General features: G+C 37.4%; 1 protein-coding gene across 4 annotated transcripts in view; it reads right to left on the minus strand.

The window, feature by feature from the left end:
• LOC131426971 (non-canonical poly(A) RNA polymerase protein Trf4-1-like) overlaps positions 1-22,151 on the minus strand; it is a 58,925-nt gene extending 36,774 nt beyond the window's left edge. Inside the window, exons 1-2 of one of the 4 annotated variants that reach the window (XM_058589801.1) lie at positions 21,580-22,151; positions 9,309-10,361 (exon numbers count right to left, since the gene is read on the minus strand). In XM_058589801.1, the coding sequence (XP_058445784.1) occupies positions 9,309-9,871 (563 nt within the window). In that variant the 5' untranslated portion in view covers positions 9,872-10,361; positions 21,580-22,151. Of the gene's footprint in view, positions 1-9,308; positions 10,362-20,450; positions 20,798-20,901; positions 21,070-21,579 lie in introns of those variants that run through there. The other 3 variants (XM_058589803.1, XM_058589804.1, XM_058589805.1) reach the window with 3 other exon arrangements.
• Between the last annotated feature and the right edge of the window lie 5,097 nt (positions 22,152-27,248).

The raw sequence follows: 27,248 nt of genomic DNA on the forward strand, positions 1-27,248 counted from the left end.
AGTTCGTGAGTTATTGTACTAACAAACCGGAATTTTTGCGTCGATATGTGACAATGAATGAAACATGGATTCATCACTTCACTCCGGAATCAAAATGATCGTCATCTGAATGGACAGCAACTGGTGAATCTCGTCCCGAAACCACAACAATCGTCTGGAAAGTTGATGACCACCTCGGTATTTTGGGATACACGTGGTGTAATATTTATCGACTATCTTGAGAAAGGAAATACCATCAACAGTGAAATTGCAAAGAAACGACTGCATATGGAAAAGAAATAATTTTGTTTCATTAAGATGACAACGCAGCGTGTCATAAGTTAATCAAAACAATGGCAAAACTACATTAATTGAAATTCGAATTGCTCCCACATCCACCGTATTCGCCAGATTTGGCTATCAGCGACAAATGACTGTCTCAGAAAGTACTTTGATTTCGCTGTAAATAATGTAAATAATAAGTGTTATAACATATATTCAAATTTTATTCGATATACTGATAATATTAGACTACAACAGAATATTATTCACAACATTTACTACATAGCCAATGTAGACTAGCTGGCGCACCGTTTTGCGAACGTTTCTCATTAAATTCCGTACAGACTTCTTGGCGACAAGTTGTGACACTTTTTTCCAATCTTTTTCGAACTGTTGTATGGTTTCGGTTGCCGAGACATGTTTCCTATGATGTGCCTTCGTTAATGCCCAAAATTCCTCAATTGGTCGAAGTTGTGGGCAATTTGGTGGATTCATCTCTTTTGGGACGAAAGTTACATTTTTGCTAGTATACCATTCTACCGTTGATTTCGAGTAGTGGCAAGAAGCAAGATTTGGCCAGAAGACAACAGGATCCTTGTGGCTTCAAATCATGGGTAGAAGTCGTTTTTGTAAACATTCCTTGATATATATTTCGCTGTTCATTGAAGCAATGGTGATGAAGGGTTTCGAAATCTTACCGCAGCTACAAATTGCTTGCCAGACCATAGATTTCTTACCAAATTTTTCGACTTCAATCGATGTCTCGGACTGGTTTAACACTTTCCCTTCTCGCACCGTATAATATTGTGGTCCCGGCAAGGATTTGTAATCGAGTTTCACGTAGGTTTCGACGTCCATGAATATGCAGTTCAAATTTCCAACAAGAATCGTTTTGTACACCTTTCGAACCCTAGACCTGATTGATGCTTCTTGTTTCGGACTACGTTTTGGTTGTTTCTGCTTCTTATAGGTTCGAAGATTCAAACGTTCTTTAGCACGAAGAACATTTGACTTCAAAGTGCCCACTTTGTTGGCCACATCCCGAACTGAAACCTCCTTCTTTTGCTCGAACGCCTTCAGTATACGTTTATCCAACTGAGGGTTAGCAGGACCCTTTTTCCGACCTGTTATCCTCACCGAACTTCCTGATTGCATTTCGCACGGCTTCCATTTTTGCTATCTTTCTCAGTGACAGTCCGCGTTCTGTGCACCATTTGTACACAATTTTTCGACGTTGTTCTGCTGAAAGTCCACGCATTTCGAAACAAACTAATGAAAACGAATAAACAACTGCACAAGTGGTAAGAGAAGAGTGTAAATAACAGGACGCAGCCATAAAAATTGACAGATTCTGAACCATTGCGAAATGGCAGCGGTTTTTGGTTGCGTCCATACTTTCTGGGACAGTCTTTACTGGCTAAAAAATTTGCTCGCCGGTAAGAAATTTTGCACGAATGAGGAGTTTATTGCTGAAACTTAGGCCTATTTTCAGATAAAACATAAATCATTCTACAAAAGTGGTATTGAAATGTTAGAGCGGCGCTGGAATGATTGCGTTGCTCTTGATGGAGATTACGTTGATGAATAAAGTAAATTTTGAAGTTAGTCCCGGAACTTTTCAGCCCATGTGTTATATTCGGAATCAGAAGTGACAGCCATTTGATCGTCATTTAATCATTGTAGCATAATAGTAAGCATTGGGAAGATGTAAACACACCAAATGTTTAGTTCTAAAGCTCAACTGATGAACTTGAATTTCTATTCTTTATTATGTTGTTTTGGTTGTACCTTTTGACCTTCAGCTATTCACGTGTTTCCATCTGCGATCTACCGCGAGTTTCTTGCGAGAGAGTCAGAGTGGAAAGTAAAACACAAACATTGAATCATCATCTCGCCGGGGTTGATTATTGGTAGCTTCGTGAATGTCAAGCAAGACCGAATAAGTCCAAATAACCCGTTTCTGTTCGATCGCTGTTTCGTGTCCGTTCGTGGTGATCGCAGGCAACGGGCATCCAGATAGATGAAAACCATCGCCTAATCTCCATCTCACAGATTGCCACTGTGTGTGTGTGTGTTTCGCTATATGGAATTTCACGTGTGCCTGTACAAACAACAATGTTTCAACCAAACAACCGATAAGTCCGTTTCTATCAATCGGACTGAGCTTTAAAAATTTCTGTCTCTACAATGTTGCTGCTGATACCAACCAAAGCCATACAATGTACGTGCAGTGATAATGATGCGAATTTTTAGGTGTTATTTTAACAGTTGAATGAGTTTTGACTGATTCGGAAACAAAGGATGGGTGGGATATAGTATTACTTCGTCACCCGGGACAAAATAAGAGATTTGCATCGTTGGTTTAGTGAACAAAAATAACAAATATTACATCACATATTTGAACCAGTTAACTAAATATTAAACGATCTGGATAATCCAGCAGGTATAGGTTCTCTTTTTAAAGTACAACTGAGAACAAGAAAACATTCAAATATTTCCGGTTTACTCTCCAGGGTTATTCAAGAAAATTCCCTACCCGTGAAGATCCTTTAACAAATCAGGAATCGAACCCGATATCTTTGTCAGTATCAGACAGTAATTCACCTGGCCCTTCCCGCCGGACCAGTTCATCGCTACAAACATCAGTTACAGTGGGGTAACAAGACTGCGGATGAGCAGAGCCAAGCCCAATTTCATCAACAACTTCCGATCCAGATTATTTCCGAAATATAATCTATAAATCATTAATCAAATCTTACAAAGTCTACTTGACACGTAGAACGCTAAAGCTCTCAAAATAAAAGAGAACAGATCCAGTTCCAGTCATATTCAATTTCCAGATTGCCTCTACCTGCTTTGCGTGCGCAAGGATCATACTTTTGTAGACAACTCAATATTTTTTTTAACTAAACAAAATATTAAAAATCCATCATCATCATACAGAACATAGCAACCTAATGCGTCTTACTTAAAAAAACAAAAATAAAATAAATACAATCTTCGTCATTTTACACAATTTTCGAAAAAAAATCCAATTGCACTAACTCATTTAAGATCTAATTACAGAATAGATTTTACGTGTGAAATACACAATTTTTTGAACTTCCCTAATGCTGCAGCCCGCTTGATTTGTCCCGGCATCGAATTGAAAAAAACTAATTCTTTTGTACAATAACGAGTTTTGCGATATGGCTGATAAAAAGCTTGGTATTCTCGCATCAGACGCATTTCTAGTATTGTACCTATGCAAATTATTTCCTCTTTCAATCCGATCACACAAATGTCGGGGCAGCATTCCATTTAAGATTTTGAAAATGAACACCATTATTAAATAAAGACTGTCCCAGAAAGTATGGACGCAACCAAAAACCGCTGCCAGTTCGCAATGGTTCAGAATCTGTCAATTTTTATTGCTGCGTCCTGTTGTTTACACTCTTCTCTAACCACTTGTGCAGTTGTTTATTCGTTTTCATTAGTTTGTTTCGAAATGCGGGGACTTTCAGCGGAACAACGCCGAAAAATTGTGTACAAATGGTGCACAGAACGCGGACTGTCACTGAGAAAGATAGCAAAAATGGAAGGAGTAAGTGAAAAAGCCGTGCGAAATGCAATCAGGAAGTTCGGTGAGGATAACACCTTTGAGGATAAACCGAAAACGGGTCGAAAAAAAGGTCCTGCTAACCCACAGTTGGACAAACGTATACTGAAGGCGTTCGAGCAAAAGAAGAAGGTTTCAGTTCGGGATGTGGCCAAAAAAGTGGGCACTTCGAAGTCAAATGTTCTTCGTGCTGAAGAACGTTTGAATCTTCGAACCTATAAGAAGCAGAAACAACCAAAACGTAGTCCGAAACAAGAAGCATCGATCAGGCCGAGGGTTCGAAAGCTGTACAATATGATTCTTGCTGGAAATTTGAACTGCATAATCATGGACGACGAAATCTACGTGAAACTCGATTACAAATCCTTGCTGGAACCACAATATTATACGGTGCGAGAAGAGCAAGTGTTAAACCAGTCCGAGACATCGATTGAAGTCGAAAAATTTGGTAAGAAATCTATGGTCTGGCAAGCAATTTGTAGCTGCGGTAAGATTTCGAAACCCTTCATCACCACTGCTTCAATGAACAGCGAAATATTCACCAAGGAAAGTTTACAAAAACGACTTCTATCCATGATTTGAAGCCACAAGGATCCTGTTGTCTTCTGGTCAAATCTTGCTTCTTGCCACTACTCGAAATCAACGGTAGAATGGTATACTAGCAAAAATGTAACTTTCGTCCCAAAAGAGATGAATCCACCAAATTGCCCACAACTTCGACCAATTGAGGAATTTTGGGCATTAACGAAGGCACATCATAGGAAACATGTCTCGGCAACCAAAACCATACAACAGTTCGAAAAAGATTGGAAAAAAGTGTCAAAACTTGTCGCCAAGAAGTCTGTACGGAATTTAATGAGGAACGTTCGCAAGACGGTGCGCCAGCTAGTCTACAATGGCTAAGTAGCAAATGAGAATAATATTCTGTTGTTGTAGATGATAGATGGAGATGGCTGAACCGATTTTCACAAACTTAAATTCAAATGAAAGGTCTCTTGGTCTGACGGAATGATCTGAAAAGGAGGAGAAAGAGGCGAAAAAGAAGAGAATGGCACAGACGCATGCATCACGAACTGTACCAAGTATACACTAAGGTCTTTTTTACGCGGGGGATACGTACCACACAAAAAAAACACACATAAAAACCGCTTAGCTTCGGAAATCCGCGTAAAAAGACCGCAAAACAAATCTTAAGTTGTCGAAGGCCTTCCAAAATTCATGAAACATTGAGATCTGGTGTTATATCGACAAAACATTGTTTCAAAAAAATCGACTATGGAACTTAAGATTTCCGAAATTGAAAACAAAATTTCAGTGCCAAATGTCTTCGAAATAAATGAAACCAAATGTCTTCGAAATGAATAAAATGAAATTTCCGAAATCAAATGTCAAATGTCTTAGAAAAGCATGAAACGTCAAGAGCTGGTCAAATCTCAAACAATATTTGTTTGGAAAAAAAATCGACTGTGTTGACTTGAAAAAAATCAGGATACCACCAGATCTCGACGTTTCATGCATTTCTAAGCAAAACTAGAAAACCGTATAAATTTGATAATACGCATATAAAACAATTGCATATTTTCGGAAATCTGCATGATTTCAGAAATATGCATAAATAACCGCGTAATTTCAGATATCCGCAAAATAAAACCGCGTAAAAAAGATCTCAATGTTCCAACATACGTACATTAGGCGGGTTACAGGTTAGCAACAGCGACGAAATAGAGAATGGCCTACGTGTTGCTCAGCAGAGAACTTATGAAAGGTCGTCGACTGCGGCGCAAACCTGGCACTCGCAGGTAGGGATGTCGGATTTGTTTAATTACTCGATATGTCAATAATCGAGTATAATTTTCAAACTATTCGATTAAATTTAATTCGATTATCTGGATTATTCGCCCTTATTCTGAATAACGCCGTATCGTTTTTTTCGTTCGTATTTCATTTGTATTCTCCATAACGCTAGCAAAATCAAAGGTAGCTATGATTCGATCGAACCACATTCGATCGAAAAACCAATACGACGTTATGCAGAATAAGGGCGATTAATCGATTACTCGATTAATTATTCGATTATTGTTATTGATTTTTTCAAATTATTCGATTAGTTTAATAATCGAACATTAGTTTCAAACTAAGAGATTAAATATTACTCGACTATTTGGATTATTTATCGATTACTCGATTAATCGATCGATATTACCACATCCCTATTCGCAGGGTGTATGCAACCGAGGAAGATGCGAGTGCAGCGGAAAAACATAACAAGAACGATGATCCTGAAAATCTACAATTCATTCAGTTATGTTCCGAAGACGGGATATGCACCATTAAAGTAACACATGGATCAATAAGTCCCGAGACTAACAATGGAAACAACATTTTTTTTTGCAAAACTTTTTTTTATTCATCAACATAATCACCTTTTAGGGTGATACAATGGTTCCAACGTTTTTACAATTTTTCAATACCATGTTTATAAAAAAAATTATCTTTCGCTTCAAAATAAACTTCAGTTTCAGCGATGACCTCCTCATTTGAAATCTTTTTACCTGGAGCATTTTTTTAAGATCAGCAAAGAGCCAGTAGTCACTGGGGGCTAAATCTGACGAGTATGGGGGGTGAGGAAGCAGATCAAAGCCCAATTCGTTCAATTTCGCCATTGTTTCCATCGACTTGTGGCAGGGTGCATTTTGTTCCATCGAAAGCAATCGCGGCACCCACTTGGAAAAAAAACCTTTATCATGCTCAATTTTTCATGAAGGATAGTAAATACACTTCCATATGATATCTGTGTCATCTCAGCAATCTCACGGAGCTTCACTTTACGATCTTTCATTATAATTTTTGTCACTTCACTCACATTTTCCGGTGTAACGGCTTCCACAGGTCTACCCGAGCGTTCCGCGTCATTTGTGTCGGTACGACCACGTTTAAACTCGGCGAACCACCGACAAATCGTTGCTTTTGATGGACAAGAGTCCGGATAACATTTTTCAATCCATTGTTTCGCTTGCACGGTGTTTTTACCCATTTAAAAAACAATGTTTTATCAAAACACGAAACTCGTTTTTTTCCATTTTTTAAACAAACTACAAAACGACTTTACTCCAACCTCGATAACTCAGCTGTTTCTGGTCGGATCGACTTAAAATTTTGACCCATTTCAAGCAAAGGTTAGTACTCTAGAAAGACGTGGTTACTGGTTTACTACGAGCGCCATCTCTGCTTTAGTCTCGGGACTTATTGATCCATGTGTTAAGTAAGTTTGTCAGTTTGCTAAGCAAACGAATTGATTTCAGCTATACCATTTCTCAGCTCCTGGATCCGGAAAAGGGGGTCAATAGCTTAGAAATGGAACTCACTCCATTTACCCACAGGTGACTAAACCGATTTTCACAAACTTAGACTCGAATGAAAGGTCTTATGGTCTCTCGGTCTACTTTTGAATTTTATCTCGATCTAACGCTCGGTTCCAGAATCACTGAGTGAAGTGCGTTTAAAATTCCAAAGCGTCATTTACACCAACAATGCAAAGGCGGGAAAAATTCCTTAAAAAATTAGCTCAAAACTGTTTACAAATCGAAATGGTTATGCTATTTTATGCCCACATAAACATCCGTGTTTTTATTCAAAATTCAATGACAAGTTGTTTGAAGAAGCCCTTAGTAATATTTATAAAAATATATGTGAAATATGAAAGGCATAATTACACCACAAGGTAGATTGAAACAGGTTTTGAGAGGTTGAATGAATATCATGGGAATAACATTTTTTTTAGATTACATGAAAAAGCATTAATCTACAGACTTACAATCTATCTTTTTGGAGTCTAGTTTGTCGGAGATGGCATCAGAAGCTTCGTTTCACTTCAATATCATTTTTTCTCATGTATGCAAAACCTTTTTCTGCTCACATTTCCATTTTACTCAATATGTTGTTTGTTTTCATCACACCGACATTTAATCTATTCAAACAAGGTTGAATTGACATACAACCATAAGTATCCAAATAAGCGTTCACACTTTGTAAGATATCCGTGGTAGTTTTTGTCTCGTTGGTATTCGAAGTGATGTTATGATTCATACTGAATGCATTCAACGTTAAATCGCTAGTACACATTCAATAGTTTCAATTGAACTGCATGAGAAAGGCTGCAACGGTGTCGTGTTTGACTCACACACGTAGAACTATGTTTTGTGTGTATTTCGCAAAATTCCCAAATCTTCGATCGATACACGACAAGGTAAATGTCCTAGACGTGTTCCGTGAATCGACAACGCGACATTAATATACTTAAATTGAAAAACAAATGTAGGTCACAAAAAAAAACGCACGTCCGTACATTTTTGACCATGTAATGTAGAATTATTAGCGAAAATAAAATAGCAACAAATGCCATTCAACGTCCCAAAACCGTTCGTCAAGTGTCTCATTCTAGTTCGATCGGGCGAGAAAAAAAATGAGAAACTGCGCTAAAATACTCACACCCGAAAGCGACTTGACTTCGGTTCGCGTTCTTGTTGTCAAGGCTGTTCGGTGATTATCAGATTTTAAATAACTGCGCCTGTGTTCGTGTTTTTGTTTGTTTATTAGACTCGAACCGAAAAATGAAATGAGGTAAGGGAATTCCTACGCTGCCCGGCACCGCTGTTCGGAGGTGCCATTTCGCCATGGTCGCGTATTTTTCCTTTTTTTTCTTTCTTGTTTTCTTTCCGATAGGCATCATCATGTTGTGCTGTACAGTGTGAATTACTGGCGTAATAGCTGTGAGGAGAGCTGGTTTGCTTCCGCCACCGTCACAACATGCCCGGCCGGCAGCTGTTACAACAATCCGATCCGTAGGAATTGTGGGGCGTTTTGATTTGAATGGCTGGATCTTAACCTTGCAACCTTGGTGTAGAATGAGTTTCACCCAAGGATGTGTTGAGCATCCCTAGTTTGGAATACATTAAAATTTTTTATTACTTTCACTATTCTAGCAATTTTTGGACACCAGTCTCCCACCGGACAAAGTAACAAGTGTGGTCTGCGAGTCGGTTCGCCAAAGCGAGAGAGAGAAAGAGAGGGAAGAAAAAATTCTACCATGTGGCATGAGCTGCTTGTACCAACCATGCGGTCAACTAAAATAGAAACTTCGCCAAAACACGCCAATCACACGGCGATAATCAGATTTTCAAGCGCAGAGTATTGTTTACCGCACGTAGCGTAGAAACAAAGCAGCAACAACCGGTAACGGGGAGGTGTCAATGCACATTGATGCAACATGCAAACACATTCGATTTATCGCTCTCTCTATATGTCCTTCCCTCTTATCTACCATTCGACGCAACGACCGAAAGAAACGTCTATTACGTCTTATTATTTTTTTTTGGTTTTGTTTCGGTGGAGTCGAAAATTATCTAGCAGATATGATAACGTGACGGAATACGACAAAAAAAACACTTACCCAATGATTCCTCTTCCGTATTTGAAGGTCGGCGGACGCCACGGACAACCACCGTGGATTCCAATTAGCCGCAAATGTTGTTTGTTCATGTTGTAAGTACTCGCCTTATTGTCCACGGTACTGCCAGCTTTCTTCCGGGTTGGATTGTAGTTTTTCTCGTTGTTGTTGACTAGAATAGTGCCACCTCCTCCGGTTGGCGTGTTGTTCCCGTTGTTACCATTATTATTATTACCGTTGCCACTAATGTTACTCGTGTTACTATTGTTGTTGTTGTTGTTGTTCTCACTTAACGCATTACCATGATGGTGATGGTGATGATGATGGTTGACATGATGATGCGAATCATCACCAGTACCACCACCTCCACCGATGATACGATTCTCTCCACCACCACCACCACCACCACGGTTGGACTTCTCTGTCCCGGCCCGTTGCGGTTTTAGGTTCTCAACTGGAACGGTCAATGGAGGATCTAACTCTGCCATCGTCTCCCAAATACTCATCCACATACGCTTCGCCGGTCCTTCCTGCTCTTCCTGGAACCAAGCGACCGCCGGATCCATAACTTGAGCCCGGCTCGGTTCCGGCACGACTTGGTTAGGCTAGGCTTAGCTTCGCCGTTTCACTCACTGAACTCGTTCTTCTTCTGCAGCAACTTCTTCCGATTCTGTTTCTCCACCAGAAAGAAAAAAAAACTCACAAATGACTTCCCAGATCGACCCCCTTCCCCTTAACCGAAAAAGGTACACAACCTGAACGAAAGGTTATCCTTCGTTCGCGATAATTATTTGATCTCGAGCGACACGAGCTTTTCGATTGTTCACGACGTCGATTCACCAACACATGTCTGCGCCACTGCTGTTAAACATCGAATACCGGTTCTAAACAGCAAACTACAATTCCACCGAGAACCAGTTGTGCATTCTTCCTGCCAAAGTCGGGTGTTCAGCAAAATGTCCTAGGCAATCACTCTTTTCAACTCTCCTGCTGCTACTTAGATGTGTTGCTGCGCTGCTGTTTTCGAGTTGAGTAGATCCGATGATACGCACCTCACTGAAAAACGAGATTGGAACATGTGAGTAGATTGGCGGTGAACTGCGAAGTCGTCATTTGTTTGCTTGCACAGTGGCGAAGGTTGAGTCAGACGGATGGTCAAAATTTTTCGTTTCCGTTTTTACAAATCAGTTCGAACTTGAGGAGACTGGGTCTGGATTCGTGTAAGGATTTAAATCACAAAATAAATATATATATATATATATATATATATATATATATATATATATATATATATATATATATATATATATATATATATATATATATATATATATATATATATATATATATATATATATATATATATATATATATATAAAAGGATGTAAGTTTGTAAGGACTGTCCCAGAAAGTACACTCCAAAAAAATTTGAATTTCACAGGTGACATAATCCCTCATACGATGTAATTCTTGAAGACTTAATTTGTCAAATGACGGAAAATTTTATTTGGAATGACTTAATGTTAGATGAGCTTGAATTTTACTGGTTTCGACTGTAACTTGCGTTCTGCTAGCAGGTGCGACTGTATAAATTTAAATGCACCTTTCACCAGCCAAGCAGATGCATGCTCCTGTGGCTCAGTCGATTAACAGACGTACTTGCGATCCAATGATTCTCGGTTCAAGTCGCGGCGGTTGCTATCAGTATTCTTTTTTATATTCAAATGAATTTTATGTCATGGAGTCTTAGACACAATATTAAATGTTCTTCGAACGTAAATTTGCGTGAACTGTGACGCTCCATTTATGTGCATCTAATAAGATGTAAAATCACAGGGTTTTTTTAAGTGTGTATGAACGCAACTAAAAACCGCTGCCATTTCGCAATGGTTCAGAATCTGTCAATTTTTATGGCTGCGTCCTGTTGTTTACACTCTTCTCTAACCACTTGTGCAGTTGTTTATTTGTTTTCATTAGTTTGTTTCGAAATGCGGGGACTTTCAGCGGAACAACGTCGAAAAATTGTGTACAAATAGTGCACAAAACGCGGATTGTCACTGAGAAAGATAGCAAAAATGTAAGGAGTAAGTGAAAAAGCCGTGCGAAATGCAATCAGGAAGTTCGGTGAGGATAACACCTTTGAGGATAAACCGAAAACGGGTCGAAAAAAAGGTCCTGCTAACCCTCAGTTGAATAAACGTATACTGAAGGCGTTCGAGCAAAAGAAGGAGGTTTCAGTTCGGGATGTGGTAAAAAAAGTGGGCACTTCGAAGTCAAATGTTCTTCGTGCTAAAGAACGCGCAGAAACAGAAACAACAAAAACGTAGTCCGAAACAAGAAGCATCGATCAGGCCGAGGGTTCCAAAGCTGTACAATACGATTCTTGCTGGAAATTTGAACTGCATAATCATGGACGACGAAACCTACGTGAAACTCGATTACAAATCCTTTGCCGGGACTACAATATTACACAATATTATACGGTGCGAAAAGGGCAAGTGTTAAACCAGTCCGAGACATCGATTGAAGTCGAAAAATTTGGTAAGGAAGCTATGATCTGGCAAGCAATTTGTAGCTGCGGTAAGATTTCGAAACCCTTCATCACCACTGCTTCAATGAACAGCGAAATATACATCAAGGAATGTTTACAAAAACGACTTCTACCCATGATTCGAAGCCACAAGGATCCTGTTGTCTTCTGGCCAGATCTTGCTTCTAGCCACTACTCGAAATCAACGGTAGAATGACATACTACCAAAAATGTCACTTTCGTCCCAAAAGACATGAATCCATCAAATTGCCCACAATTTCGACCAATTGAGGAATTTTGGGCATTAACGAAGGCACATCTTAGGAAACATGTCTCGGCAGCCGAAAAGATTCAACAGTCGGATCAGGAGTATATTTAAAGATAATGGGAGCTTTAATTTGAATCATGATTCGTGAAAATCGGCTTAACCGTTGCTGAGAAATAGAAGTGAGTTCCGTTTTTAGAGATTTTCTTCGCTATTATCGGTGCTTTCGGAAGCGGAATCCGGGGACTAGTAGTCTCAAAGTAGTTTTATATATTCACTAACAATTTAGTAAGTTTTATAAAAATGTGCACCTCTTGCGCATTGTCGCTTGTGAAAAAATACTCATGAAATTGAAAATTTTCACTAATCGCGCTGTAATACCGGAACCGGAAGTCGGATCTAGATCAATTTTTCGAGAACTTTTTAGAGAATTTTAATACCTTTTATTTGCTTCTTTGTAAAAATCGGTTAAGAAATTCCCGAGTAAATTGAGTGTGCAGTTTTTCATAAATTTGCACATATTTCCTTGTAATTTCGGAACCGGAAGTCGGATCCAAATGAAAATCAGGAAAATTATATAAGGCCGTATGACCTTTCATTTGATTCTAAGTTTATGAAAATCGGTTCAGCCATCACTGAGAAACGTGTGAGTATTTTTTTTCCTATTTTTGGTGCGTATCAGCTTGTAACTCCGGAACCGGAGGTCGAATCCAAATGAAACTCAGGAACTTTGTATGGGACCTTAAGACCTTTCATTTGAATCTAAGTTTGTTAAAATCGGTTCAGCCATCTCTGAGAAAATTGAGTGACATTTTTTGTCACATACACACACATACACACAGACAGACATTTTGTGATCTCGACGAACTGAGCCGAATGGTATAAAGTCGGTTTTCACAGCGATCGCATTGCATTTCTATATGAGGATTAAGTTCTACATCGGTTTATTTAACTGATTCTACAATAAGTTTATTTGAGCTGTTTCATTTTCGGTTTCTACTTTCGGTTTCGACAATATTGTAGCCATCGCAATTTCTGGTTGTTTTCCATGATTTTTCGTATTTCTACAATAAAGTGCAGAGTCCATGTTACGAGACCTTCGTTCTTCTTCAGAAAGTCCACATGCCTTTGAATATCATTATTTCTAATAGATATGTAATATGCCGAAGTTTCTCTAGAATTAATGTGAAAAAAGTTAGAATAAAAAAACTGATTGTTTACAACCTTTTAGTAACAGTACCGAATAATGGGTTAACAGTTATAAGTAGTAAAATGTTTTCTTCAGCATAGCTACCAGTAATTGTGATGGCTTTTTTTTATCAATCCTCATGTTTTTGCAAAAATATTTATCGGTGTTGTAAGTTTTCAAATTATTTTAATAATTTATAAAGGGATTCAGTTTGATTATAAGTAATAAAAATTTCTTGTTTCTTCTACATTTTTTCACACTGGGGATGCGTATAATGGAACACGGTTTATTCAACCATCAATTAATATGAATGAATATTGAAACAGATTTCAACCCAATTTAGAAAAAAAATCAGTTTTTCGCACAATTGTTTTAAGTGATGATTTGAAATTTCGGAACTGCAAATCGGATCGAAATGAAAAATTATATGAAACCATTAATCTTTTGATACTAAACATGTGAAAATCGATAAGGCATTCCATAAGATGCATTTAGTCAAACCTTAAGATGTTTTGATCATTATATACGGTACTTCCGGAACCGGTATTCAGCGACCAGCATAACTCAAAACGGTTCTTAAATCATCAATATCTTACGAAGAAAACAGGTTGAAAAAATGACAAGCGAATACTATGAAATAAACATCGCAGAGACTGGACTCGAACTCATAGCTAGCTCCTATCCGGGGGAAGCGTTTTGCCAATCAAACTACCCGGCATGTGAAACACACGAAGAAACAGCCTTAATGAACAGAAGAACAAAGCATGTTCAGCTGTGCTCGGGCGCCACGCCTTTCAATTATAGTGATATCTCTAAGGCAACATCTCCGCCAACCATCACTACACGTCGCGTGGCAAGATTATTTTCACCCTCAGATTTGAGATTTTGTTTTCCTCTCTCCTCTGGCAACAAATGGGATAAAGCAGTATGACCATGAATTAATGACGAATAAATTGGAATAAATTTGAGCTCAACTTTGAAGATTTTTTACGATTGGTATAGTCATCGTGTATAACAGTTTGAAATTTAAAAACTCATCACCCTATAATTCTAGAATCGGAAGTCGAAAAAGCATAAAGCTCACCAATTTTGTATGGGACCATAAGTTTTTGAATTTGAATTTTTGTTTATTTAATTTGAATTTTCGTGTATGAATAAATTTAGTTTTGCCTACTTGGAGAAAACGACTAAGCTCCTTTATTTCCGACATTTTCAAAAACGGAACTCGGAGACCGTTGTAGTCGAAGTCAGTTAATTTCACCTAAGGGATTGTACACCTTTTTATTTGATCCGAAAATTTTGAAAAGCCATCTTTAAGAAAGCGTAGCGCGTTCCAAATAAACATTTTTGGGTAACTTCCGGAATCGAAAACCGAATTCCGGTAAAATTGCAATAAGTATATTTGGTTATAACGACTATGAAAATTATCAAATCCAATTAATTTATGTGAAATTGACATTTTTACACTAATCAGTCGCGATTGAGGTTCGGAAAGCTAACACTCGGTTTGTCATAGAGACCATTGACACTAACTTAGATTCAAATGAAAGGTCCTAGAGTAATTTTGGTTTCTATCCGGATCAGACTTACGGTTACGGAGTGATAAGAATTTCAAATGTCATGCCTTTCTATTTGTGATGACACAAAAATTGATACGAAATTTTCAAAACACTATTCAAATTTGTAGATTTTTTTTTATATAAAAATGGATGAGAAATTTTTCATTACACAATTATGTGAATTAAAAACGGGGTTTTCAAGCAGTATTCTGGTCGAAGATTTGACTTAAAATCGATAGTCCCACGACAAAAGGGCCTAACTGCAAATGAGAGCATCTCTTTGTTTACGTTCTCTTTTGATCATATCGGAGCCATTATTGCAAATCTTCCGAAGTTTCCAATATAAATCGAAAGCTTGTAGTTTTACCTTGAAAATTTTGCGAAGGGTAAAGCGTCAAATATAAAATCAGTTCGGTAAATCGTACAAGAAAAAGTAAACAAAGAGAAACTGTCATTTGCAGTTAGGCCCTTTCGTCGTGGGACGGTCGACATAACAAACTCAATTATCGTAAAACTTGAAACTGAAATGTCAAATTGCACAAATAAAAATATTGAATTTTGCCATTCAGTAGGCTGAGAATTTTTCGTGTGATTTGGGTTATTCCGATTACAGAACTTCGCATAATCTAACATGTAATTTGCCAACATTTATGCAACTGAGAACGTCTCGTAGTTGCGTTACGTTGTGACCGATACCATAATGTTTTCTGCTGATTGACAACTAAGAGTTGCTTAGGAAGTAGTATTGAGGATTGATACCATCCCAACTCAGACTAAACATCTCAGAAGAAATGGTATCGCCACCATTGCTGGTCGCTCCAACTCCATCGTTCACATGAAAGGATAAGGAGGAAAGAAAATGTTGATGCTTTACCTACTTTCCGGAAGGACGACGACCCCTCATTCTCTTCCATAGGTATCGCGGAGTTAGAAATTTAGTGTCGGAAGGAGATCTAGGATTCGTTCCAAGCGTATAAAATAAGACCAGGAAAGGAAAGTTGGTTTTCACCATGAAGTGAAATGAAAATTAGAACTATCTCACCGACTTTTCTGACTTAGAACTATCTCACCGACTTTCCTGTCAAATCGGGAGTCCAAGCTCCTTGGTCACTAATCCCATCACTAGTTTGACACGCAGAAGAGACTTCATGAGTCAGTCTATTCGAATACAACATAGGAGTTCACAATTTTTCCATCGAATCACACATCTCTACTCGAAAAACAAACTAGAATTTACTTCTACACACAGAAAAATGGAGCTTGTTTGAAAGAACAAAACAGTTAGTAGATTTTTAAATTTCATTCATGGTAATTTCTAGTTAGAATATGATTGTTTGAAACCAATTTCTCCCATCAACATCAACGATGATCTCTGTTTGATGTGAATCAAAATTTCGGTCTAGCCAAACGAAAAACCAATACCGTTCCAGCTGATTTTATTGTTGTAATCAACTGCCTATTTATTGTTTATCAACAAAAGTTGAGTTAATTTTATTGGCAATATCTATGCTAATTCAATTCTAATTTATCTTTATGTTTTGATTTGATTCCTTTTGTCTATGATCTAATTTGTAAAACGATAAAACAAAGTTTATTGTTGGAATGAACTGTGTCAGTTTTATTTCTTATAAACTAGAGTTCTTTTGGATCGTACGCGGACTGAGCATCTCTAGTATATTCCAATACTGTTTTAGCCTGGTATAGTATAAGGTTAAAAATTAAAAATGAATGAACTAAAGCACAACACTCCTATCTCAAACCCGATTACTTCTAACAACCAGTGGCGTCTCGTGACAAAATTTACGGGTTGTGCACTGCTTATACGGTATGATATCAAAACCGTTTCGACGTTGCAACTGAGACAGCAATTTGTTTTCAACTGCCATAAGCATAAGCCACTGAAGTCTCTCCTGAATGTGTTTTCACAGAGCCTTTTCGACCAGTTGTTCAGTGCACGAGGTACACATGAGGACGAAACGCGACTACTAACATCATATACGATAATCTTCCAGAGTTGGGTTTTGGCGAGAACAAAATCCTTCTAGAATTCTTAAAATGTACGCTTGTCACTTTGGAAAAACAACAATCTATGCCTCTAGTGACTGAGATGATATAAATTTGATTCTTCTATCATCGACAATCTTCGACTGCTCCTTCGTCGACATCAATATCCTCATCATAGCAGATAATCTTCAAAAAAAATTAAACAAAGATTTACTTAACAGGCTTTTATGAACTCTGAAAAACTAATTTCAACTGTCAAAGAAGGAAATCAAATACTCCTTTCCTTGCAAACGGTGGATAAAGTATTCTCACAATTTGACATTACTGAGACAAATTTTGGTGAAATTAGGGGAATCATTCGCCCTTATTCTGAATAACGTCGTATCGTATTTTCCCTCGTAAAACACAGCTCCTAAGAATTCTCAAAAAAATTATTAAACATGTTACCTGATGCTACTTTTACCATTATGCGTACTTATTCTTAAATTTGAAGAAAAACACTAGAAAAGGTCCCAAGTGCAAATGACAGTTCCTTTTTCCTTACTCTCTTTTTCGATTATTACAGTCCTATAGGCAATCCTTCTATCTTACACTTTGTATAGAATAACGACTGAAACTGTCAACTTTCGATCTGCTGTAGAACATTATAATTTAAAGAGAAAATAAACAAAGAGAAACTGTCATTTGCACTTGGAATCTTTTCAAATATTTGTCGAGATTTAATAGAAATCCAACAGAAGCATCCAAATTATCCTTATTTTTTATGAGCATTGATTATGCTGTTATTGATGACAACTAAGAAAGCTCTTATTGATTTAAAATTGCTGCGGTGTTGGCTATATTTTCAATGGATTGTGCACCATTGAACCTGTGAGGGACAATAAGAAGTTTCAAAACTTGTATTGAACTTCTACTTCATATACAAAATGGCCTTCATCTTTTCATTTGTTGTATCAGGAAAATCATGACGCTGAAAATCGTTACTAAGATTAGGATTAGGACATTTTGCACTAAAATTCCCGGTAAAAAACTGAATTCCCGACTTTTTCCCGGTCACTTGCCACCCTGCAATACGAAGTATAAATTGACTCCCACCCCCATCCGCCAAAGGGGGGTTTGCGCCCTGTAGCTCATCATCCAAAGCCTAGGATCCTTCATCTAAAGTTAGTTCATTTTAAACTGATATTGCAAGTTAAATTTATTATGGAATTGTTTGTCAAGAAACTGACAGGAATGCACAAGTAAAATATTTGTTATTTTTATCTAAACATTTATTGAAACAAACTAATTCACTTGGACAAACTAAATATCGAATTTTGTAGTTTCAAGCAACAATATTTGCTATATTGAATAAAAATTTTTTTCACTATTTCAATAAAATAAATCGTTGCGAGAAACCAAAATTATGTTACTTGTACAATATTTTTCTCTGCGTGTAGCATATAATCACAAAAACTAGGATCTTAGTAATAGCCATGGATTCTTCAAAAAAGTATTCGGATTGAAATGGAACATTTTTCTCGTCAACCTACACTCAATCTATGCAAATCAGTCCAATGTGACGTTTCAGTGGCGGATACTGAAGAAGATCTTGATATTATCAGAAAGATGAAGACAAGCAAAACTGACATTATTGAAGAAGAATAAGAATATCAAGGAACCACGATGACTTCCGTGCGCAACTCCGGATGATACTGGGGAAAGCTCTTCGAGAACGTAATTTTGACTGCTAAATGATGATTCTTAGGATACGATTGGTTTCAATGAAGCATCATGATTAATTTTATTGAAAATCGTGGACAGATCCGTGTAAACGGCATCCGACTGGAAACCGTTTGACATCGCGTCAGTTATAATCAGACATAATTGAAATTAGCTTACTAATAGCGGAACGCCTTCGAATTGAATAGCAATCGCTGGTACTATAGGAACCCTACTTCCGGGGCATCCGAAGTTGAAAATCAGTAATGTTGAAGTTAGTTTGTTTGTCCGTCAACTAACAAGACCTAGCAAATGGATTTTTTGGATAAAAGTTTTGAAGCCTTCATACCTATTAGCCTTCTGATGGCCTTCAAACGAGCCTATATATCGTCAACGAATTGTGTTAAATCGAGTATAATGTCTACCGTAGAAAATAAAGTTCGATAATTGCCGTAGAAAATAAAGTTCGATAAATACTGCTGCTATTGCAATGCTAAAACTCGAAGCGAATTTCCCCGAATTCTTAGGCTCAAAGCAAACTCTAACTCTAACTCATAGTATTGGTATATGAGATGAATAGAAATGCTGAGTTAATTGTGAATACCGTTACCGTAGAACGTTACAGGAAAAGTGAAAAAGTTTGGTTCTAAATTAAAGTCATATCAATATCTCCAACGAACTGTTGCTGAACAATTAGAATCGAGCTCCGGAAGACTGCGTAAGAAGGCGATTTTAGTCAAACTTGTGTAAGAAGGTAACCCTAGCAAATCTGGCTAAAACAAGTTACGCGTGGAGAGTCTACCCGAGTGAAACGATTTTACCTGGTGGTGTAAATAGGTTCCATAGAATCGATTATCTAATAAGAATCGGAAACATGAAAACTTTTTGTTAGTTAAAATACTACTGAAATACTTGACGATTAAGTAAAAAAACTAGTAAATTCAAATCAGTTACCTTAGTTACCAGTACTAGAGAAAATAGTGTTAACTAGTTTTTTTTTTATTTTCCGCTCCATTAAAACGTGTCAGACATAAAAACTGCCCACAGCATGTGAAGAAATATATACCGCTTCCACAATTTATTTTCAATAAGAATTGCATATAGCTAATTTTGATGTTCCATACCGGTATCATAATTGAGATTAATTCATTTAGGACTACACAGATAGATAACACTCAAACAGCAGATTTAGAATTTACTAATTATTTCCTAAAAATAGGAAATAACATTTTTAGCCATTTCATGCCTGCATAGTTCCTTTGTTCAGTCAGATTTTAGTTTTCTACAGTTGGCTGAATTTGACTCTTGGCGAGAGGTAGGCAAAATGCTACCTCGGGGTACAGCACCCAGCGGTATATCTGTGAGAATTATTTCGCATCGTTCTGCAGTTATGATTACGCATGTTCAGAGCGACGTTTCCTAGTCTGCGACAACATTGTTTTTAGTGAAAGTGAATGTTTGAAGTTTTCACAAGTGTTTCTGAGTTAAATTGGTTCAATGAAAATACATCAATCGTGAACAATTGAAAGTGATGTTTGCCGAATCCAAGTGGTAAGTTATTTTGACTTGAAAATTCAAACTGTAAACATTTTTAAAACGAAATATTCCAATCTCAAACAAACGATAATATTTCTATTAAAATTCTGTCGAAACTTCTATAAACGTATCGAATTAGATTTTTTTTCTAGATATTTAGGTTAGATTTCTAGACTTCGAAGAAACGATTTTTGTTTCAAATTTTCAACTTGTCGACAAATTTATTAATGATTATAAATGTTAAGTTCTATTGGATCATTGGATATACACGTTATTTGCTCGTGACGACGTCAGAATTAAATGGTAATTCCTATTCAACGTGATATAATTCAGGTAAACATGCCGAAAACATTTTGACCACCTTACAGATAGCAATTCACTGCTGTTTCAAGATAGACAGACTGTAGCAGCACGTCGGTTTCCTATTTTTCTCTTTTTTAATTCCTCATGTGTGTAACTTTTCGTTCGCCCTTCGTCCATTCCTTACACTCTGTTACAGACTTTTTCGTCGTTTTACATTGCAAGAAGGTATTAATCTGCGCACCGGACAATGAGAATTGGAGACGATCAAATGCGTTTTTTTTCACTTGGGTATTTGGAAATTGTTATATTGATTCGCTTCCACATTTTTTTTAAACTGTTCTAAAATTTCTAGAGTAATAATTTCAATTTGGTTGCTGTCTGACTAAACCACGACTGTACACGACTGCATTTTTTTCGGGCAAAAAAAGAAAATTCACTTTAACTTGACACGATATCCAGAGGAAAATATCTTTTAATATCTTGCAGCAATGAAATTTTGAGTCACGTACACAAAAAATATCTTACTAAACAATTGTTCCCTAGATGCTGCTCTCAAGATTTTTGAAGACAAATTTTCTTAGATTTAGGACGGTAAACGAGATACTCTTCAACAAACTGATGATTGTTCTGCATTTTGACACATGACTATTCCCAATGTCGTTCTGCGTAGCATAGTTGCCAGACTTGAGCAACCGTTCATCAATGAAACCACCTGTCCACATAAACTACGGATGACCAATCGATTTCAGAATTGGGTATTATGATCAGTTTTATAAGAGCACCGAATTACGGGATTTCGTTTTAAAATAGTAATTTTACATGTGAACAGTGCGCGAAATTCAGAGAAATAAGCTATAACCGAGTAACAAATATTTAATTATTAACGTTAAGCATGTAGCACTTATCACACAGGTAACTTTTCTTTTCTCGTATTGGAACTTTCATATATGCGATTCTGGCAACTATGCTACTGAGTGCAATCGATTAAATTTTGACATTCCTCGCTGCCTTGCTTTTCCAACTTTTTTTTAATCATTTAACTTTCAAACACTTCACAGTTTCCGAAAATGCACAAGCGATTACGCACACAACCATACTATACTTTCAACGAACGGAATAGTGAATCCATCGCGAGTGAACGAGACATACGGGGAATCGCCCCGCACGACGAAACGTTTTCGTTTTACCTGTCTAATCAACTATCCTGCTACTGCTACTCTTCTTCGCAGCAAGCTTCCGCTCCTTCTCTGGCCGACCAGCTTAACTCGTTACTGAACAAAAGATCGAAAAAAATTTAAACCAAAAAATGTTCCAAAACTACACGATCTCGACTAATGGCTGATGTTTTTCGATTTTGCTCCTACTTTACGATTAACAGCCGATCTGCAGGCTCGAACTAATTCACCAATTTTGCTAGCTCTCACAGTGGAATGTGCGAACAAATATTTCTTCCGCCAGCGATGTGATTGCGAACGCGAAAAGAAAAATGGTGTGCGACGTCACACTGAGCACAATGTTCGTCTCCGGTAAAACCGGACTCACACTCACTTCCGGGATAGTAACACGCCCGAACTATCGTGACTTAGACCCGTCGGGACACTACTAGTAGAGGGTTACGCGAGTTTTACGGTAATCCGCAACGTACCGTGCCGAAGAAATCCGCGAGGACAATTTTTGCCACAGGAAAGGGCGAAAGAGAAAAAAATTATTGCTGCACTCCACGAGTGATACACAGCGATATGATTGTGCGACTAGCAATGGTTCAACAGAAAACGTAAAAGTAAAGTAGAGAGCGAGTGATACCTAGAGAATATTGCAGCGGCTAGAAAGAGACAGCTACTAGTAAGAGACTGTCCTAAACGGTGAGATAGTGAACGTTAGTTATCTTTGTCACACTGGTAGAATGAAAACGGTTTCGATTGGCATGAGCGTGTGTGCAAAATTTTGAAGCGACGCTGCGGTTACTGTCAAGCAGCACTGTTTCCGCAGAAACAAGAATTTTAGGTAAAAAACTACAAGGATCAGCCCCATAGGGTTGTTCAAGCCATTGATGTGGAACAAGGCAACCAAAATTTTTAATGGTCTACAATCAAACAGTTCAATCAATCGTCACACTTTCGAATCCGCAATTGCACGAGAGTCTGCTTAGATTGATCTTGATTAGGAACCAACACCGAACTTTGTTTGTCTTGATTTGTATTTGTTTTACAGGCGACGAAATCACACCAATATCCCAAAAAAAGCCAAGTCTTGGCATTACATTCCTTTTGTGGAATTTGGCCTTTCTGTTTTAACAGACTTCGCAGCCGATTCTTAGTGTACAGAATCATTGCATGGCTAGTACTATGGATCCTACTGACACTAATACCGTTTTCGTTTTTGAACCTAGACGCGGGCTACTCTGACTCCGAGTAAAATGAACACGTGGTACGCGCCCTATACAACAACTCATGAAAAAAAGAAAAAATAAACAAACTCGGCTGGATGCGTGGTGCGACCCGGAAAAATTTTCAGAGCGAAACTACGCGATTGGAGTCCGATCTAGAGCGACCTCAGGTTGCTAAAACAAACATATCAAACGTTGTTTGGGCGACTCTGGGTCAGCTTTCGGGCTGCTCTGATCAATAAACGAAAACGGTATAAGAATCCTTCCAGGTCGAAGCTTGAACATACGACAACTGGCTTGTGTGTGGAATCACTTGACATAAGGAATATTTGGAAATAAGAATCCAAATTGCATGATTGACTACCGAAAGTAGAGAGCAGGCGTGTTTGGGACAACCGCCATGTTTTATTCTGCGGTGTGTAATGAAAACCACCCAGATGAGGCAGTTTGGCGCGTCGGGACGACCGCCGATGTTTGGACCGTTAGAATCAGAACGTTAGATGTGCGTAATGAAAACCATATCTAGACTGGCGCGTCGGGACAACCGCCAGGGTTCAAACTGGGGGATTACAGTCGCGATTGCTGAAGCTTGAGGTGGTAAGTCGTACGTCCTTAAATCAAGTGATTCTCCCGTCCTCATTCAAGATGGCTACCATGTGGAGGGCCGGTTCCAACAGCTTGTAAGACCAGCGTCCTATGCTTTGAACCGCCAACCCAATATCCCAAATGTATGTAATTATATCTTTGTACATACTTGCGATACGGATTTCGATATTTAAGCTTCTCTTCGCAAAGCTTGTGTTCAAGTTTTGTATGCAAGCAGTTATTTTTATAGGGTTAAGTTTCTCTACCATTCTGTGATTTGCATGACACAACAATTAAAACTTCAAATCGTTATATGGCACTTAAAACTTCAAATCGTTTTATGGCACTTATTGTCTTGCTGTCTAGCAACAACCAAAACCCTACCTCTAGCATGCTACGCATAGGACTGAAACGTTAGCTATAATTTGGCTTATATTTATAGATTCGCGTGCTTCCAACAGCTTCGCTTCTGCATCGATTGACCAATCAAAGCGAAGCTTTTCCTTTGATATATCACTTACTCTTTCAAAATTGTCGTCTATGGCAGGGAAATCTGGTATGTCGGAGATTTTTAGTAGACAAAATAGGACACTGCTCGCTACTAATCGAATTTTCAATCATTCTCGCAACTAATCAAAATTTCAATCATTTATATATTTCATTTATAATTAAAAATACGTACATTCAAATCGAAGCTTAGAAATATTTCCAATTAAATGATGAAATAATATCAATAATTGATACAAAATAGACTGAGCTGTAAGTGTTTAAAACCTGACCACATTTCTACGTGTATTTTTCCTTGAGTTTCTTATTTGCACCCCTATATAGAAAATAAAGATGTGTTCCACATCAAAACTAAGAGCATTACGCATTTATTTCTGATAACAGCTAATAAGCCAACTGTCAATATTTATTTTGACGACAAATTCCCAGCGAGCGATTACATTTAGAGTATTCAACTTAATACCTGACGAAAGAGAAATTTTTTCTTTTGACGTCAATCGTCGTAGTTTACTATGGAGCGCCTTTTCAAAATTCGCCCCGTGAAAGAATGGGTAGGACTTAATCATGAATGTCTCGAGTTGTACTAAACCCAACAACATAATTCTTTCTCCATGGTATTAGGAACATGATTAGCAATTTATGATTAAACTTTCAATTGTGTGACATAACCAGTGATAACTCAGAAATTTTATTTTCTCAAACTTTCGAAAACAATGAGGAAAACTCACCTCGCTTGCCTTTTTCGTACTCGGTTTTGAAGTAGTCGTTTGCGTGATGTAAACCCTCATTCGGGTTGGATTCTGGAACTGAAGTCTATAACTGAATTTCGATACTGACATCAGAACGTGAATTCTGGTCTACCTGAATTCTGAACATAGTTTAAGGTTTGGAATTGAGTATCACATTTTAGTTCCAGAATACAAAATTTGGATTCTGGAACAAAATTTAAGATCTGAACTCCGATTCAGTCTTTTGAAACTGTCTTCTGAACCATAATTTATTTCCTGAACTTCCAGAATTTACTTCCTGAATTCAGTTTTCAATTCCTTTTTTTAGAATTTAATTCCTAAATTCAGTTTCAGAATTCATTTCCAGAACTCAGGCTCAGTTTGAAGTACCTGCATGCTGGAATTAAAATCGTAACTAAATTTTGGAACTGAGTTCAGATCCTTAATTCTGAAAATGAGTTCTGTTCAAGTAAATTTACATCTACACACTTGAAATTTTGTAGTAATCAAGCGTAATACGTGATTTTGCTTATACTATTGTATGAAGTAATTATTAAAAAGTTAAGGTTTTGGAGATGGGGTTGCATTGATACTCATTTTAATTCAGGGTAGCAGGTTATGCCACACACATAACTGGAGGACGTGAATGTGAAAAACATTTAGATGATTTTTTCACACTTCTGAAAATCGATAATTGATCGTAATAATTGTTTGTTTGCGTGAATTTTTCAACATTTACTACTTCGCTAGTAAACGAAACGAGTAGTAGTAGTAGTTTATATACTAAAGTTCGACTGACGACTAACATATTGTGCCACCAGGGAACAAATTAGTAAAAAGTACAACAATGTTTTTTGTCGATTTACAGAAAAATTAAATTCTGGCTAAGATATCAGTTCCAAAGTTCAGGTTCGGAGTTCAGATCTAAAATTTTGTTCCTGAATCCAGATCCAAGAGTCATTTTGTTCCAGAATTCTGAATCAGAATTCAGTTCCAAAATCTAATCAAGAAATCAGCTCCAGAAATGTTCAGAAACTTGAAATAAAAATACTCAGAATCTTAATGCGATCACTAATAATCTGCTGATGCCTGCTTAATCCGACTGTTCGCCATGAGATCAGCGTTGCCAGGTCGCCAGATTTATCTGGCAAATGCCAGATTTTTTTCGCTTCGTCAGACGCTCTAACGAATCAGATCTTTTGCCAGATTTTTTTAAATATTACCAGATTTTACTAATTTTGTCAGATTTTCCAGTTCTTTGCGGGTTTTGGCCTCTATACCTATCAGTGACCACCTATCTAGAAATGATAGGTCACTGAAAATGAGGCCCGGTCGATTCCTTGTATATAGTAAACCCAGACAAATCCAGATAATTTTTTGAGTCAGAGACAGATTTTTGAAAAAATAACTTGGCAACTCTGCATGAGACTCGAAAAGCGTCACGACATTCGACAAAAGCACGGCCTGAGAAGGTCAGTTTTTGCGTACGAGAAAATCAAGCAAGCGTTAGTTTTTTTTAAAAAATTCGAGATAACAAAATTTTTCAGTCATTTATGGTTATCTTAGGGCATGTACAGGATTGTTCTAGTTCTAGATGCATAATTTATGTCAGTTTTAAAATTTAAATCTAGAAATTATAACAAAATAAACTGGCAGCCCCAGTGGGGTTTTATCTGTGTTTCAAATATAGAAAAAATAGAACGGCAATGTATACCAGTTTTAAATTCGACAGTAGAACTGGTCGAATAAATAAAACTAAAACGGATTGCTGGGGATACGTTTGTTTCAGTTTCACTTATATTATAGACCACCCATATGAATCTTGCAGCTGCTGAATTTGCTCTTACACTGTTGAAAATTTTATAATAAATTGCTGACCATATTTTTGATTCGCCATGAGATTCGAAAAGCGTAACGACATTCGAATAAAGCACGTGAGAAGGTCTGTTTGTGCTGCGTCTGTTCATACAAGAAAATCAAGCAAGTGTGAGTTTTCCATAAAATTTGAAAAAACATAAATTTCCAGTCATTTTGACGTGAGCATTTCAAAAGGACCTAGAAACAATTGACAGATTCTCTTTGTTTACTTTCTCTTTCGGCTATATCTACGTTATTATGCAATTATTCGTTACATATCCGATACTGTTACAAAGCTGGAATCATTTTCTTTCATTCTACATGAATACTTTGTATGTAAACGTGGAAATTTAGGTGTTATTAACAGAAAAGAAAGTAAACAAAGAGAATCTGTCATTCGTTTACAAGACCTTATGAAATATTTACGTTGATTTATTATCTTAGGTACACTGTTTAAAATTTAATCATATATTGCTGACCATATTTTTGATGGCATAGAGAAAGAATTATGTTGATGCGTTAAGTACAACAAGAGATGTTCACGATTAAGTTCTACCCATTCTTCCACAGGGCAAATTTTGAAATGGCGCCTCATATTAAAGTAAGACGTATTCACGCCAAAACGATAAGCAAACGCTAAATAAACCAGCACAGCTAAAACACTTATTTCTAGTGCTTTTCAACGTCTCTATCTGGAACTAAGCAGATATTTATAAGCAGGCTCGTACCCAGGATTTCATTTCGGGAGGGGTCCAAAGATTAAAACAAAAATGTTACTGAAAATTGCTTATAT

This window comes from Malaya genurostris, chromosome 2 (genome assembly GCF_030247185.1).
Source record: "Malaya genurostris strain Urasoe2022 chromosome 2, Malgen_1.1, whole genome shotgun sequence".
In the NCBI taxonomy this organism is placed as follows: domain Eukaryota; kingdom Metazoa; phylum Arthropoda; class Insecta; order Diptera; family Culicidae; genus Malaya; species Malaya genurostris.